Below are 18,780 nucleotides of genomic sequence, written 5' to 3'. Positions count from 1 at the left end.
AGATCTTATAAATTATCATGGATTGTATTGTATCTTTGGTAATGCAATTATAAGAGAATAATGAAGATGTGGTTAACCATTACACGTTTATATCCGCTGCTTTCTGCTAACTGTTTTTATTTTGTATATCACGATGAAAGCGAGATGCTAATGTTACATTTTAGCATATTATCGTATGTTGTTGCTATTTCAGCTACTGGAAGAGCTGCAGAAATTTTTAACACGCCTGAAGATATGATTTCAATTACATTTTTAGCATTTCATATAATGCTGTTATTATTTCAGCTACTGGAAGAGCAGCAGAAATTTTGAACACGCCTGAAGATATGATTCCCACTGGCATAGCTTCGTCTTCTTTGTTTGCTATTCTTTGTAAGGATTGGAAGGATGAAGGTTTGGAATCAGACCAAGATGAACAGAGGGATGCAGAAAGAGAGAATCCTCTTCTTTATGAATATTTCTTGTATCTGAATCACACTGATTACGTTGGAAAGCGTGTAACAGAAAAAATACCTATATACAAAGGAGGTAAATTAAATACAATAAATATAGTATGAGTACTTTTAAAACTTTTATTAAAGCTCTTTGAATTTTTATGTGTCTATAGGTCTGATATGCAATTTTTTTATACAATCTGTTGCGATCTCAAAACAACATTTGGAATGAATTGGTTTCACGCATCAAGTGAAATTTTAAATGCAATTAAATCACATCTGACAGTAGTATTGATATATTTTAAATGTATAATTTTAGAAGTTGGCAACTATACTTGCAAAGTATGACAGTTTAGAAAGCGTGAACATGTTATTGTTTGATAGAATGAAATTCAAAACAGTGTAGCTGTGGCCATTGATTGACACATTATAATCATCCATTGACTGGGACAATTTAGGTGAACGTTTGTATGTAACGACCAATGCTCACTATGTACTTTTTAAAGACACTTAAACTATGGGGTCACCAAAGGTTCTCAACACCTAAATACAGTAATTCAAAAAATTAATCAGAAATAACACGATATTTTGATTATATAAATCAAAACACAAAGGTTATTCCTGATTAATTTTTCGAATTATTTTATAATTAAAGGCGTTAAGAAACCTTTGGTGACCCCACAGTTTAAATGTCTATCGTAGGTACGTCGTGAACAGTGGTCGTTACAGACAAACGTTCACGTAAATTGTCCCAGTCAATGGATGATTTCAATGTGTCAATCAATGGCCACAGCTACACTGTTTTGAATTTCATTCTAATGTGACATTGAATTATATATTCCAAAATGAACAAAGAAAAAGTTGTATGAAAATTTATGTTTTATATATTTGTTATCAATAAATTGTTTCTTTAATAGGAGAAAGTACTGCGTCAGAATTACGTCTACCTGCCGGAAACCCATTGGACGATTATGTTATTCAAGTAGTTATATCTGTATTCGACCGATTCGGAGATTATTCCAAAGTTTATTTGAAAGTTACGGTGAGATAAAATTAATAAGCCGTGTTAACATTCATTATAAATAAGTAGCTAAAAAAAAAATCCATTTACTCATTTGTTCGATTGGCATTAAAGTCCTATTATAATTCATATGTGAAAAACATGATAGAATGTTAATTTGTAAACTTACATCAAACATATTCATCAGAAAACTATATTTATTTCCATTTTCTTTTTGTATGTATTAATTTTTTATTTTCCTTTTTTTTTCTTTTTTTTTTTTGTAATTTTGTTAAAGTCACTTTTTTTCCTCAATATTTCCATTCTTAAAAAATATATAAAACTAAGAATATCCTCATGTTTGTTAAAATAAATATTGTAATATGATAATTCATTTATTTATGGTATCTTTTTAACATTTATTATGTCATTTTTTAAATGCAAATGAAAGATGTGGTATTATAATATAACTACAGCTGATATAATGTTTTGTAAAATGAACTTACAAATACTAACACATATATATTTACATGATCTATAATATTGCTAACATTAACGAGGCCGGGATAAGGTTCCGATAATCGATGTTTTCATTAATAACAAATATACAGATTTCAATAAAAAAATTAAAATTAAAAAAAATTTAAAATTCCATCGACATTTTTTATTTTTGAAAAAAAAACGACAAAAAATATATGTATTTTTAAAGGTATGAACGTCAACCATAATATGAAAACATAGAAAGAAGATTGTGAGATTAACTTAAGGTTGAAAGTTGCCCATACTATATTGTTGTTGGGATGCACAAGTACCCGTCCACGTCCCCTTGTATTTTTGTCCATCTGATGAGTTAAGCCTTTCTTCAACTAATTTTTAGCTCACCTGGTCCAAGAGGGCAAGTGAGTTTTTCTCATCACTTGGCGTTCCGCGTCCGTCGTCGTTAACTTTTACAAAAATCTTCTCGTCTGAAACTACTAGGCCAAAATTAAACCAAAATTGGCTACAATCATTATTGGGGTATCTTGTTAAAAAAATGTGTGCGGTGACCCGGCCAACCAACCAAGATGGCCGCCATGGCTAAAAATAGAACATAGGAGTAAAATATAGATTTTGGCTTATATCTCTGAAACCAAAGCATTTAGAGCAAATTTGACTGAAATAAAATTGTTTATCAGGTCAAAATCTATCTGACCTGAAATCCGTTGTTGGGTTGCTGCACCTGAATTGGTAATTTTCAGAAAATTTTGCAGCTTTTGGTTATTATCTTGAATATCATTATAGATAAAGATAAACTGTAAACAGAAATATTGTACAACAAAGTAAGACCTACAAATAAGTCACAATCATAATCAAAATGGTCAATTGACCCCTTAAGGAGTTATTGCCCTTTATAGTAAATTTTTAACAATTTTCACATAAATTTTGTAAATGATATTCACATAGACCAAGGTGAGCGACACAGGGTCTTTAGAGCCTCTAGTTATAGTTCGTTCTTATGTTGTACTGTTATAACACTTTCCCAGGTTAAAGGGCCTGGGACCCCATTAACATGTTTAACCCCGCCAGCCTGTAAATTATTCAGTGGTTGTCGTTTGTTTATGTTTTGCATATTTGTTTTTGTTCATTTTTTACATTAATTAGGCCGTCAGTTTTCTCGTTTGAATTGTTTTAAATTTTCATTTCGGGACCTTTAATAGCTGACTATGCGGTATATGCTTTGCTCATTGTTGAAGGCCGTACGGCGACATATACATTGTAGTTGTTAATTTCTGTTTTATTATGGTCTCTTGTGGAGAACTGTCTCATTAGCAATCATACTACATCTTCTATTTTTATACATACATGTATATGAAAATTATAAATTTGCTTAACGATAAGACTACTCTTAAAGGAAGTTAAGGGTAACTCCATAAACTATATTATCAACAACTAAAGGGTTATTACCTGTCGAATTCATTTCGCGGCTATTTGACTCGAACACTCATATTTGATTTGTACACGCTAAAATATACATCCAAATTATTAAAAAAAAAATCTAAAAAAAAAAGCAATTTATAATACATGGGATCGGTAATATGTATTAATATTTTGTTTGTATTTTAGTATATAGGTGCCTTTTAATCAACAAATGGAGGTGACCTTCGAAGACTGTCGATCATACATTATTAATCCGATATAAACATAAACATATTTATGAAAAGACAGCGAACTCGTGCAATTGGATTTTTCCATGTCTGTTTCAAACTATAGTTTTAAAATATGTGTAATTCATTTATTTACCTGTATAAAGTTAATTTTTTATTGTTGTGACATTCAAAACTCAAAAACAAACTTCAGCATCATTGGGTAAAAAACAAAAAATGACAGAAAGACAAACAACAATATATAAACACAACAAACAATATAAAGACTGAGCCTTACGAACAGCCCAAAACACTGGGGTGTCCAGGATGGTCAGCATGATCCTGCTCAACAACAATATATAAACACAACAAACAATATAAAGACTGAGCCTTACGAACAGCCCAAAACACTGGGGTGCCCAGGATGGTCAGCATGATCCTGCTCAACAACAATATATAAACACAACAAACAATATAAAGACTGAGCCTTACGAACAGCCCAAAACACTGGGGTGCCCAGGATGGTCAGCATGATCCTGCTCAACAACAATATATAAACACAACAAACAATATAAAGACTGAGCCTTACGAACAGCCCAAAACACTGGGGTGCCCAGGATGGTCAGCATGATCCTGCTCAACAACAATATATAAACACAACAAACAATATAAAGACTGAGCCTTACGAACAGCCCAAAACACTGGGGTGCCCAGGATGGTCAGCATGATCCTGCTCAACAACAATATATAAACACAACAAACAATATAAAGACTGAGCCTTACGAACAGCCCAAAACACTGGGGTGCCCAGGATGGTCAGCATGATCCTGCTCAACAACAATATATAAACACAACAAACAATATAAAGACTGAGCCTTACGAACAGCCCAAAACACTGGGGTGCCCAGGATGGTCAGCATGATCCTGCTCAACAACAAAATGATAATCATTCGTTCTTCTGTCTATCATTTTGTCCCTCTGTCTCATTTATGTATTATATACTTCTGAAACGATTAATATAATCTTATAAATGTTCACGAATCGATATAGGTTATACATATTAAAAGACAAATCCTGCTCAACATTTGACACGCTCTATAAGTATCTTGAAAGTTTGTCGTTTTCAATTTATGGCTAGTTGTATCATCGACAATCATATTACATTTCCTTATTATTATTTTTTCTATCAAAGAATAATGATAGGTCTGTAGTACTGACACATGCTTGAAAAACAATTGTTGATATAAATAAATGTTCATTTCTTTTATAAAGTGCCTACCAAATGAAGAATACACACTGTCCAATGAAGGGGACAAAAATAAAACAACTAAGATGCTTGAGAATTTTGATGACAACTACGATATGACCGACGCTGGTGGTAATGACATAGCAGTCTTTCGCCTAATAAAATCAACGGCTGGCTTTTATAACAATTTAAAATTCGTAAGTTTAAAATACATTTTAAAAAATTTAGGAAAAGGAAAATGGTAAAATTACATTGCTCTTAGTTATTCAAGAAAGTTATTGTTGAATATTTAAAAGATGACTAAGGTTCGTTCAACTCACATACATAGTTTTTGTTGCATTTTATCAAAAAATTAGTTTTTAACCGGATTTTTGTGACAAAAATGTCGGTTATTGATTTGGGGATGTACGGCGGTCAGTCGGGCGGTCGGTCGGGCGGGCGGCAACCAAATGTTGTCCGTGCATTTACTCATGAACCGTTCAACTAAAGCTTTTAAAATTTTAATATGTTGTTACTGACAACAAAATGAAGGTCAAGTTCAATAATGACGATTTTGACTTTTACCGTTCAGGAGTTATGATTCTTGAAAGATTGAAAAATGGCATTTCCAGTCGTGTCCTTTCATTTACGCATGAACTGTTCAACCAAAGCTTCCCAAATTTTAATATGTTGTTACTGATGACAAAATGGAGGTCAAATTCAATAATGACGATTTTGACTTTTACTGTTCAGGAGTTATGGTTCTTGAAAGATTGAAAAATGGCTTTTCGAGTCGTGTCCGTGCATTTACTCATGAACTGTTCAACCAAAGCTTTTCAAATTTTAACATGTTGTTACTGATGACAAAATGGAGGTCAAGTTCAATAATGTCGATTTTGACTTTTACCAGTTAATCAGTTATGGTTCTTGAAGGATCGAAAAATGGCGTTTCCATTCATGTTGTTAAATTTACTCATGACCCATTCAACCTAAGCTTTTCAAATTTTAATATGTTGATACTGATGACAAAATGGATGTCAAATTTGATATTGACGATTTTCACTTTCACCGTTCATCAGTTATGGTTTTTGTGATATTTGCAGGACACAAATAGATGTTAATAAATCCGGTTTGCTGTCGTTGTGACAGCCTCTTGTTCTTTCTAGTTTGAACTTTGAAGTTTAAATCTTTGCATGTAGACAAATTATGTATATATTTTCTTTCTGACCTCCTAAAAGTGAAGTTTATATGTTTAACCGCATAATCTGAATGTGTGTAACTTCATTGATTTTTAGGAGTATACTATTTATTAAAGATTTTCGTCACTTGTTATTTTTATTCAAAAGGAAAACTCCACGGCCCAAACTGATACTTCATCATTGGACAGACTTGTCTCGTATGAAGACGATTTACAGAGTGATGTTCAAAATACGTTACAACAGGTAAAACAGTCATTTTAATGTTACTAGATATAGGAAGATGTGGTATGAGTGCCAATGTGACAATACTCCATCCAAATAACAATTTATAAAAGTAAACCATTATAGGTCAAGGTACGGCCTTCAACCCAGAGCCTTGACTCACACCGAACAGCAAGCGATAAAGGGCCCCAAAAATAACTAGTCTTAAACCATTCAAACGGGAAAACCAACGGTGTTACATGTATCTATATAAAAACGAGAAACAGTCAACTTTTACTAAAGATAGTTTTAGAAGATGGGGTGAATAGGGTAGTTTCTGCACTTCAAAAATCCAAAATATATTATAAATCTTTCAAATAATAAATATTTTCCAATGAAAGCATACCATAGGTCCGTCTTAAATTTTTTATTGGGTGATTTGCTTTTAATTAGTTATATATTTGATAAATGACTACATGAAAAATTGATTAATTCGGCCTACTTGAAAAAGAAGGTGTAGGTATTGGTTGTGATAACGAGCTAAGCAATAGGTAAATGGGAGTGCAAATAAAAACAATAAGAAAATCATATTTTGTTTTGAGAAAAAAATAAAAAATCAAGATCCAGGTGTTAACTATAATTATTTCTTATGCAGCAAATATCCTGCAATCTGATTGGTAAATTACCCCGGTGTAAATAACACCCCACCCTTGTTCACCCTTAGATAAATACCATTTTGCCAAAAAAAAATTAAAAAAAAAAAATTGCCGAAATAAAAAAAAAAAATGTCAAAAAAAAAAAAAAAATGTCAAAAATAAAAAATAGATAAATTTTCGGACAAAAATAATAGTAATAAAAAATAATTACCCAAAAATTCAAAAGAACACAAAATTTTTCTGATTTTTCCCCAGAATAAAGAAAAAAAAGTATAAACTTGACAACGCGCAGCAACATCGAAGTTAAAAAAATTTACACTGGAAATTTTTCGTTACCAATTTTTTATTTTACACCGTTGTTGAAAATTCATACACCCATTCAGCTGCGCTTCAGGGTGTATGCATTTTCAACAACGGTGTAAAATTCTGTACACCCCTGACTACACCAAGATAACTAACATTGCCGGTTTATCGATTGGTAAATTGGGGTGTAACTTAAAACATGGAGTTTTACTTTTTATCAACTAGTAATGCAAAAAAAACGAAATTAATACTTTCAATCTTTATAGAAATATGGTATACAATTAATTCTGTTTTTCAGCGAAATCTAGATCTTATGTCTAAAGTATTGGATAAAGTTCCAGAAAACTCATCACTGGTAATTTTGCCTGCAGATACGGTATTGATCGCAAAAACCGTACAAGCTTGTATATCTAACATAGATGTCATGACAGAAAACTCATCAGTAAGTCTTCTTCTCTATTGATGGGTTCTTCTCTATGGATGTGTTCTTCTCTATAGATGTGTTCTTCTCTATTGATGTGTTCTTCTCTATGGATGTGTTCTTCTCTATAGATGTGTTCTTCTCTATTGATGTGTTCTTCTTTTGATGTGTTCTTCTCTATTTATGTGTTCTTCTATGAATGTGTTCTTCTCTATAGATGTGTTCTTCTCTATGGATGTGTTCTTCTCTATGGGTGTGTTCTTCTCTATTGATGTGTTCTTCTTTTGATGTAATCTTCTCTATTGATGTGTTCTTTTCTATTGATGTGTTCTTCTCTATTTATGTGTTCTTCTCTATTTATGTCTTTAATGTCGTCTGCTCATGCACAGGCACTTGTCTCAGATTTTTTTTTATATATAACGTAATGTTATATTAATGTATATAGGAAATTTTTTTTCTGAGAAAATTGCCTATGTGCTCATGACAATTATTATTCCTGTTTCTAATATGTTTAGAAGTTCAAACACTTAACCTAAGCAATTCATGTGTAAATTTGTTTGACTGTACATGCTTGTACATGTAATTAAAAATTATATTTTTCGAAAGATTTGCCACACATCAACACTTTTGATTCACTCAATAAGGATACAATGAAACAGCTATTGATTAGGTTGATGGTTTTTTAATGTGGATAATGGGAGGGGTCTAATCTTATTTCAGCGGATCCATTTGTGACAGAATGTTTGATTGCAATTTGAAATGAAATTTTGTAGATAAATATGTGATCCTAAATGTTTAATCGTAAAGACATTTCATTAAAAATTCAAGTGAGAAAATCATGGCCATATTTGCAAAGTATGATTAAATTAAACATGTAATTATTTTTTGTTCTATTTAGGCAGAAGTTTCTACAGTTGCATATAATTTATTACAAAATATACAGAAAGTGTCTAACAAAATCCCACTACCAATGACAGAGCGAGAAAACATCCAGGAAGCAACAGCAGGTAATTATGAAGAATGTTGGACAACTCGATCGGTCCGGAGACAAGTCGGACCGATACCACTCTGACCGTCTAAGAAGACAACTCCGACCGTCAATAAGACAACTCGGATCGTCTATAAGGACAAGACAGACAAAGTATTTAAACAGGATTTGAAGCGTTTGAATCAGTGTAACTGTTTTAAAAATACCAGATTTTACACCATAACTGCAGTCGTCTATCTTTGACATATTTAGTATGCAATTGTATTAGCATTGACTTATTTCACTTCTATAAAGACTGTTGTGCTCTGTCCCCTTATTTAAGGTCACTTGACTTTGAATCTTTTGGTTTTTTTATGCCGCATTTATGGGCATTATGTAATTTGGTCTGTCCCGCTTCAGGTTTAAGTTTTTGGTCGAGGTAGTTTTTGATGAACTTGAAGTCCAATCAACTTGAAACTTAGTACACATGTTCCCTGTGATATGATCTTTCTAATTATAATGCCAAATTAGATATTTTCACGATCCACTGAACACAGAAAATGATAGTGCGGATGGGGCATCCGTGGACTGGGGACACATTCTTGATTATTTTAAAGTTTGTGATAATGTCAATTAAAGGATAATCCTATATCATTAGTCAACGATATTTGGCACTCATTCAACGTTTTATTGCGTCTGTGCCTCTCATTTAAGGGAAAACGGTAGTATTTAATTTTCCCAGCATTAGGTTGGCCTTTTAAGACAGGTGAAGGAAGTCAAATTAGGAGCGCTGTGATTGGATGTAAGGGTACAATATATTTTTTATTTATCTATGAATAACTGCAGTGTGTATATTTACAATATAAATTTTGAAACCTATTGAAATATTTTCTAGAGAATAATTCGAAAAGATTTCATTTTTGAATTTCATAAATTTGGTGCAGAATGACGGTGGGCATTGATAACATAAACAAGCTCCGTTGGAAGTTGGTCATGATACTATTTGGCTTTAATTTTTAAAACACAATAATAAAGTACTAACACACCATATAACTGTTTTATCCAGGTTTTTATCTTAAAAGTGGTAAATTTAGAAAATGTTAATATTGTCACCTATGGCAAAATAAATAGTACCGTTTTCCTTTAAGTAGTAAATATAGTCTGTCTTTCAGTACAAACGATAAATGCACGAGCATGTCCGCATTCGGGCAATTTTAGTAATACTATACAGCACTTATATATGGCATATAATAATATAACTGTATTTTCCCTTAGATGTTCTTGGTATATTATCTGGAAATGTTGAATTCCTGTCGACTGCTAGCCAGGAGAATTTGAATAAGACCTTGACAAAGGAGATGGTTGAAGATGAGTTGATAGAGTACTACAGATATCATCCAGAGGGAATAGCAGGTTACACTTCTATTACAGATGATCTGATTCATTTAATGTATGAAAAGAAAAGAAAAATACGCGAAAGACAGACAAATATGGCTAATAGTGTAAGTTCACATAATGTTAGTAAACATTTCATGTTGCCATAGTAATGGGCTTTGACTTTGACATATGGCAGCTTAAAAAGTGGCAATTTTAAAGTGAATTTACATATTCTGTGTATCAGATAAAAGTAACTATGTTTAATATACCGTCGAAATAGTTTCGTTCATCAATTATCAATGATTATGTCTTTAGTGATTAATTAAATGATTTTGACTTGTCGTGAGATACGACGGGTGCAATTTGTGAGGCTGAATCTCCATGTTAACATTTTTCGTATCAAAGTTTGATCAACTTCGTGCTTTATTTGTCCTTTTATGTGTTTCGAGTCGAGCGCCACTAATGAGTCGTTGGTAGCGGAAACGCGCGTCTGGTGTCCAAAGCTTAATCCTGGTATTTATGATATTAAGTTTATTTACAACCACTACAAGTATGCCACTGCTTGCAGAGGTTGCCCATCCGATGATATCACCAGCATAGTAATAAGCGCCTCTGTGTTGACATGATTTATCATTGATATGATCAAAATTATATAATTAGCTGTTTTCAAAATTTTGAATTTTCGAAATACTGCGGAGTTTCTTTCCCATGAATAGATAACACCTTAACGGTATCTGAAAAAACCTTTCGACATTTTGGGTTCTTTATGCTTTTCAACTTTGTGCTTCATTTGGCCTTTTTAACGATTTCGATTTGAGCGACTGATGAGTCTTTTGGAAAATAAACTCATATCTGGCCAACGTACGTACTTGACCAGCAACAGACAACAACCCCTGAATTACAAGCTTCCGGTATCAAATGCAAAATGTGCCGGGGTTAGAAATAATAGCGTGAATCCAACCCTCCTACTAAACCTCGAATAGTGGTGGAACAGATCAATACAAGAACAAACTGTATAAAACAAAAGACAAAGACTATATACAATAAACAACAACAAACGACACAAATTTATAGGTGTTTCCTGCCTTTCCCTGTTTGCAGGCGCCCAACCCACCTTCTAAATAAGACAGTGGTGTAACAGTTAAACATGTATTGTTATGAGTTACAATTTATGACTAAAATTAGCAAAGACCCATCAAAACAACATTTGATACAAAAATTTAACAATACTTTTAGATATTTGGATGATATATTGGCTCTAAATAATGACGACTTCAGTATGTATACTAAAGAAATTTATCCTGTAGAACTTACTTTAAATAAAGCTAATGATAACAATGACCACTGCCCTTTCCTCGATCTTGATATCTATATCATAAACGGGAAGCTTAATACAAAAATTTATGATAAAAGAGATGATTTTTCATTTCCTATTGTTAATTATCCATTTTTAGATGGTGACGTTCCCTTGTCACCATCTTATGGTGTTTATATATCTCAACTTGTACGATTCGCTCGTGTATGTAACAATGTATTAGATTTTAGCGAGAGAAATTTATGTATTACTGAAAAATTATTACACCAGGGTTTTCGATATCACAAACTGGTCAAAACATTTACTAAATTTTATCACCGGTATAAGGAAATAATTCGTAAATATAACTCAACATGCAGACATCTTATACGTTCAGGTATTTCACATCCAAAATTTTATGGAAATATTCTTTATAAAGCACAAAAATGTCAGTATTCTCCTCAGAAACTAACAAAACCTTTAAATAGACTTATTAAAAGGGGATATAGTTACGATACTGTTGTCAGGTCATTAAAGATTGCATATTTTGGCTTTAACATTGATTCACTGATAGGGTCTTTGCATCGGAACTAAACACATTTATTTCTAAAAAAACAGTTGTTGGCATGACACGGGTTATGTTCTTCTCATATATTTTATGATAGTATGATACTAAACCCCTAACGGGAGGGATTGTACCTGATATTCATATGATGAAGACATAATCTTTCAATCAGTTTAATTGAGGTCTGGAGCTGGCATGTCAGTTAACTGCTAGTAGTCTGTTGTTATTTATGTATTATTGTCATTTTATTTATTTTCTTTTGTTACATCTTTTGATATCAGACTCGGACTTCTCTTGAACTGAATTTTAATGTGCGTATTGTTATTCTTTTACTTTTCTACATTGGCTAGAGGTATAGGGGGAGGGTTGAGATCTCATAAACATGTTTAACCCCGCCGCAATTTTGCGCCTGTCCCAAGTCAGGAGCCTCTGGCCTTTGTTAGTCTTGTATGATTTTAAATTTTAGTTTCTTGTGTATAATTCGGAGTTTAGTATGACGTCCATTATCACTGTACTATTATGCATATTTTAGGGGCCAGCTGAAGGACACCTACGGGTGCGGGAATTCTCGCTACATTGAAGACCCATTGGTTGCCTTCGGCTGTTGTTTGCTCTATGGTCGGGTGGTTGTCGCTTTGACATATTCACCATTTCCTTTCTCAATTTTATTGACACACAAGTCTACCTAATTCCAAAACGAACATATACCTGGCCTTGCGGTCATAAAAGTTTCGAGTAACCAACCAACCAAATAACTGACTTTGGAGTTTCGAGCACAAATGTTTTATGTCGAGTACTGAGTTAAGTTTATGACTGGAGGGCCCGGTATGGTGTAAGCGTATCCTGCTATGCAAGCATCACCACGTCATGGTAATCCACACGAAGTCAAAATGACACAATCTGGAATTAAACATAATATTACCGATGAGATATCATACTGGTACCGAAAAAAGTAAAATCACAAAAATACTGAATTCCGAGGAAATTTCCAAAAGGAACATTCCTTATCAATTGACAAAATCAAAAGGTCTAACACATCAAACGAATGGATAACAACTTTCATATTCCTGACGTGGTAAAGGCATTTTCGTATGTAGAAAATGGTGGGTTTAACCTGGTTTGAAAGCTAGCGACATTTTTTGTAAACCTCTCACTTGTACGACAGTCGCATCAAATTCCACTATATTGACAACGATGTGTGTACAAAACTAACAGACATAATGTCTAAAATGTCAAAAATAGGAGTACAGAAATCAACAATGTGTTATAATCTTATTTACCACAAAAACAAACAAATATGTGACAAAGAAGAATAAATTGGCACACATAAAAGCATATTAGCAAGAATTAAAGACAAGAATACACATAGTTAACATAGAACAATAACCCACTGAAGGTATATATATAAGTACAGAGCCACGTCATATATGAATCAAAGAAACATAAAATGGCATAGACAAATCAAATTAGCAAAAACGGCAATAATACAAAAATGTTTTACAATAATGCACAATAACGGGACATACCTAAGCATGCGGAACATGTCTTTAATAATTCGAGACTCATATATTTAGACAATTCTTTAATATGCCACTTTTTTAAAATTAATTTAATATTTTTGCAGACAAGTGCCACAGTGGATAAGCTTATTGGAACACTCGATTCAGCTATCAATATCACATCTTCAACAATAGCTTTTGGGGAAGGCGAGAAAGTAACGCGACAAAAAAACTTAAACGTCAGTATTGAAAAAGATTCCGCAGAAATGTTCCTTAATCGGTCTGAAATTAAACGTGACGGATTTATATTGGATTTACAGAATGACACTCTCGAAAATATAACAGCTACAGAACTGGAACTCCAGGTTTGTGAATTAAAAAAAATGTCATTGGGTTTTGTACGCTCTTTTATAGACATAAAAAAGTTTCGATGAACAGGTTACTTATATTTTGAATCAAGCCATCTAAAAAAAATTCTCTAGTTTCCGTTGAGAACCAGCAAATTAGGAAATTTTTTTTTAAAAAGACTGTTAAAATTCACAACCTCAGTGGTGACAGGTTAGAAACCACGTGACTGTAGATAAAGTTTTAGGATCTCTCGTTCCCGAGCTTTCCTTCTCCGGATATATTAGAAAGAATTAATTTAATTTGTTCTCAATGTACTATCCAGCTGATCAATATAAATGGATATGGATAAAATTCTCACCAGCATCGATTAGGCGTTCCCATTGGTTTCTTGTCAAGCCAGTTAGTTTTGAAAGTGTGTGTATCTATTAAGTGATTTAGTGGAACTGATGGAATGTTATGGATTTATGATATCATCTAAAACCGTGTGTAATTCTTATGTATTTCTTTTAAAACAAAAGGTGTGCGTGCCCTATTGTCATCATTCAATTTTTTCTGCAGTCCCTTGTCAGTCGTCAAACTTAATGTTTTGAACAAAAAAATCACTTCAAAATTCAAGCATCATCTAATATTTTTAAAACTGTTATCGATTACGAGTAGGAGTAAATATGTACAGAATTTCATGATATACCTACTGTCTTTTTAGACAATATTTTTAACATGGTTAATGGACTCCTATCCCAGGCATACATTAATAATAATTAAAAATAATTAATTGAGGGAAATTATACGCAGAAAAATTTACAAAACAAACAAGTTTTAAACTAGAGAAAAAAAAAAGAAAAACTGAAAACCGAAGTTTAAGTCGAATTCAAAAAGGGGACGTCCATAAAAACCTTTTTTTGTTGCTGTTTCAACCTTTGCTAGTTCGCCATTGATAACTTTTGTTTATATCTTTATTTTATTTTTTCTTAATCTAAAGGTGAGCGTTTTCAAGAAATCTCCGCTTTTGCATGCTGGTGGACATTCTCAAATCAGAGAAAGAATTATTGGAATATCTGTGCGAGATGGCAAGCGGGAAGATGTTGACATTCCATTAACCATGAGAATTCAGAACGAGGGCATAGCGTTCCCGCAGGAACACATTGCTACTTTGGGAGACAAAATGGAATTCATAAGTCCCCTTCAAGATAAAAATGATGCTGTTCTTATTTACTTAAAACCTGAAGGTTTCGATGATACTAATATTGACGAATACAATTTCACGTTGATGGCAAAATCCAAAATATCTCCTTCCATCAACGATTACGATTTTTTCGAAAAGATTTCTACAAGAAGTTGGACAGTTTTTGGTTTCAAGGTTTTTATTCCTAGTATGACCCTGGAAGAAGGAAATGTTATAATAGCCATAAATGCTATTGAGGGTAAGAAATGCATCGTGATGGTTTCCAAACATTGTTGTCCTTTTGTTTTAAAATACGGTATTTATCATGCAGATACTGAAATTTCAGGACACTCTGCCGTTGATATCCTCAACAAAGTTTGGTAGTTAAATTAATAAAAATGGTTAATGTGGTACATATATCAAATTGTATGAGGATGTCTGTAGCAAAATGTTATAACAGGACTGTACGAAATTACTTACAGATTGCATTTATTGTAAATATGCTAAACATTGCAATTTCACATCGATACTACTTCTATGGCTAAAATTGTGTCATGTTACTATGAAGTTTCTTTTAAAAAATCATATTCAAGGTTGAAAAGTTCAAAACAAAATTATGCGGCATGTGTTCAACATGTACTATATACCTTGATGATAAAGATCAGTATAATTAAACATTTTAAGGGCATTGTTAGAAAATATTAGTCAAATGTTGTCTTTTTTTAAAACTAAAAATGGCTTCAATAATATCCATTTTAATGGTAACATAAAAAAAATTGTTCACTCCTAGTTCGGCCCTAGTTGTTTTGAAGAAAATGAATAAACATCAAAATTGTAGAATACATTATCATTTCTCTCTCTCTCTCTATATATATATATATATAATGAAAATAAAAACTTATAATATTGCGGTTGCCTTTTAAAGACCAAAAAGATATTCGACAAGGTGTACAAATTATATTACCACTCCGTCCCAAATGTTCTCATTCTACTAAAGATCTACCATAATACATAAGAGCGGCTTCATTTATATTGTAATTTCCATTGAAGTAATTGCTTTCAAACATTACGTTCTCACACATTTAAAATGATTTACACATTTTTTATATATTTGTACAGGACCCAGAGAAGAAGAAGAAATTCCATTATTAACCAATCGAAAACGTAGAAGTGTTGATGACATTGATATAAACACAAACATAACTTTGTTAACAAATATGAGTATTGCCATAGTAACTACCGGATGTAGATCGTTTGATCAACAATCACAATCTTGGAATCCGAATGGCTGTTCTGTATGTATAAAGTTTCCATAAACATTTGGCTTAGTGTAAAATATAGAACTTAACCTATGAGTCACAAAGAGCACATCTGATGAGTTAAGCCTTTTTTTCATTTGATTTTTATAGTTCGTTCTTATGCTCAGAGTTCTTATGTTGTACTGTTATACCACTGTCCTAGGTTATGGGGAGGGTTGAGATCCCGCCAACATGTTTAACCCCGCCATATTACTTATGTATGTGCCTGTCCCAAGTCAGGAACCTGTAATTCAGTGGTTGTCGTTTGTTTATGTGCTACATATTTGTTTTTCGTTCATTTTTTTACATAAATAAGGCCGTTAGTTTTCTCGTTTGAATCGTTTTACATTTGTCTTATCGGGGCCTATTATAGCTGACTATGCGGTATGGGCTTTGCTCATTGTTGAAGGCCGTACGGTGACCTATAGTTGTTAATGTCTGTGTCATTTTGGTCTTTTGTGGATAGTTGTCTCATTGGCAATCATACCACATCTTCTTTTTTATATACAGACTATGTTTCTATTTTCACGTAAAGATATGGTTGTATATGATAGTGTATTTTTTCGTTTGAATTGTTTTACATTTGTCATTTCGAGGCATTTTATAGCTGACTATGCGGTATGGGCTTTTCTCAATAATGAGGCCGTATGGTTACCTACAGTACCTATAGTTGATGATTTTTGTGTCATTTGGTCTCTTGTGGGGAGTTGTCTCATTGGCAATCATACCACATCTTCTTTTTTATATTGTTAATAATTGAATATTTGATATGTTCTCCTTTGTTATTGAAACGTGAAGGTTTTAGAGAAACTAAATGCAAGGAATCTTGAAGGCAATGTAGTTAAAATGAGATAAAAACAACAAAAATACCCTACAATTAAAATATACTCTTTAATGAAGAAAGTAGACAATTCATTTAATGGAAACATAACTTTAAAAGATACACTACGTAAATGTTAAATCAAATCAAATAGAGTTACGAGTTACAAATGTTGGTAATAAGGACACTTACTTGGTATTTAAAGAAAAGACAATACAAAACAAGAAAAACGCACTGGACTGATGTTGTAGAATGCATTCAAGATATTATTCTTTTTTAGGTTCTGCCATTTTCAACTCTCAACGAAACTGTGTGTAGATGTCCTCCAGCAGCAGGAAAGTTTTTTGCCACTAGCTTTTTGACTCCAAACCTTATAGACTTCCATAATGTGTTTGCACAGTTTGATGCTTCTAACGCTGCTGTGTATGGCACCATGATAGGTCTATTCTTAATATATGTCGGTTTATTTATATACTTCAGACGAAAGGATAAAACTGATATTTTTAAAGTAAGTAAAACGTGAAAATGTAAGAAAAATAATTATTATCTCTTGAAGAAGTTCGCTGCTTCTAAATGAAAACGACTTCCTTTTATCGAAGAGAAAATTGCAGTAAATACAAAGACATTTGCAATACTTTGTGCAAACATTAACTCAAAGAAAATTATTATAATTGCTTTTTAATGTCCTGTACCAAGTCATTAGTATGACAGTTGTTATCAAGTAGTCCGTTTTTAGTGTTTTTGTTATTCCGATGTTTTCTTGTTATAGCGTGTTTCCCAATTTTGGTTTACCATCCGGGTTGTTATCGCTTAATAGATTTATGACGTCTGAACATCGGTATACTAATATTGCCTTTATTTAACAGTTGACAATATACTTAGATAGAAGTTACACAGTCATCCTTCATTTGATTAAAAATATCATATTCTTAAAATTTTATTAATCAGGGAAATACAAACAAACATAAACAGCATTATTAAAACAATTTATTTTGTTTGATTATATACAGTTAGTTGTCAAATCATTTTAAAGCAAATCGATATTTTCAAAAAATAGATTGCCAAGTAACTACATGGCCAATTTCTTTTAAATAAATATCATAAGATGTAGAAATGTCTGAAGTTTTATTGTTTATTTGGACGCAAGTTTCGTGAGGTTCGAATGCTCAGCAAATATTTCCAAAAATATTTCTCAATGTGTTCACCCCGTGTTTAGAAAAAATATGATCCGGAATAATAATATGGTTCAATAAATAATTAAACTTCAGACATTTCTGCATATTATGGTATTTATTTGATATACATTGGTCATGTAGATACTTGGTAATACATTTTTGAAAACATATCGACTTCAGATGCAATGATAGGCCATTTTACCATGGGAACTCACTTCTGTACGCTAACTGTATACTATAGCTGACATTTATTGACTTACAGAACAGTTAGTTTAAAGATAGACGAAATACTAAGTGAATGTTTTGAATTTATATTATAGTGGATACCATATTTCATGTGTGATAACAAAGGCTGCGATGAATATTTTTACATGGTAACAATTCATACTGGTCTTCGTCCGGTATCCGGCACGAAGTCAAATGTATGTTTTATAGTAGCTGGGGAAAATAAGGATACTGGAGTTCGTATGCTGTCTGATGGAAACAAGAAGGCAAGATTTAAAAAATATCAAGTGTGGCTATTTTATTATGTAATTAAATAGGAATGTCATAAATATAAAGAGACTTTGGTGGCCGAGTGGTCTAAGTAATTACTACAGTAACTGTAATCACTGGTCAGTCAACACTGAGGTTGTGAGGTCGAACCCGCTCGTGCGGGTGCACTTAATTCTAATATTAATTGTATAGGATTGTCAGTTTTCCTATCGAAGTTC

At 32.5% G+C, this 18,780-nt stretch overlaps 1 protein-coding gene across 1 annotated transcript in view; it reads left to right on the top strand.

The window, feature by feature from the left end:
• The window catches only part of LOC139488228 (uncharacterized), a 73,940-nt gene that overhangs the window by 40,024 nt on the left and 15,136 nt on the right, over positions 1 to 18,780 (top strand). Inside the window, exons 8-19 of the mRNA XM_071273707.1 lie at positions 286 to 528; positions 1,352 to 1,476; positions 4,830 to 5,000; positions 6,129 to 6,224; positions 7,440 to 7,583; positions 8,461 to 8,569; positions 9,805 to 10,031; positions 13,390 to 13,629; positions 14,592 to 15,033; positions 15,894 to 16,069; positions 17,173 to 17,400; positions 18,388 to 18,558. Of these exons, the coding sequence (XP_071129808.1) occupies positions 286 to 528; positions 1,352 to 1,476; positions 4,830 to 5,000; positions 6,129 to 6,224; positions 7,440 to 7,583; positions 8,461 to 8,569; positions 9,805 to 10,031; positions 13,390 to 13,629; positions 14,592 to 15,033; positions 15,894 to 16,069; positions 17,173 to 17,400; positions 18,388 to 18,558 (2,372 nt within the window). The remainder of the gene's footprint in view (positions 1 to 285; positions 529 to 1,351; positions 1,477 to 4,829; positions 5,001 to 6,128; positions 6,225 to 7,439; positions 7,584 to 8,460; positions 8,570 to 9,804; positions 10,032 to 13,389; positions 13,630 to 14,591; positions 15,034 to 15,893; positions 16,070 to 17,172; positions 17,401 to 18,387; positions 18,559 to 18,780) is intronic.

The sequence above is a fragment of the Mytilus edulis genome, chromosome 9, assembly GCF_963676685.1.
Source record: "Mytilus edulis chromosome 9, xbMytEdul2.2, whole genome shotgun sequence".
Classification (NCBI taxonomy): Eukaryota; Metazoa; Mollusca; class Bivalvia; order Mytilida; family Mytilidae; genus Mytilus; species Mytilus edulis.
Note: the sequence above shows the minus strand (reverse complement) of the source record. Positions and strands in the feature narration are given on the sequence as shown.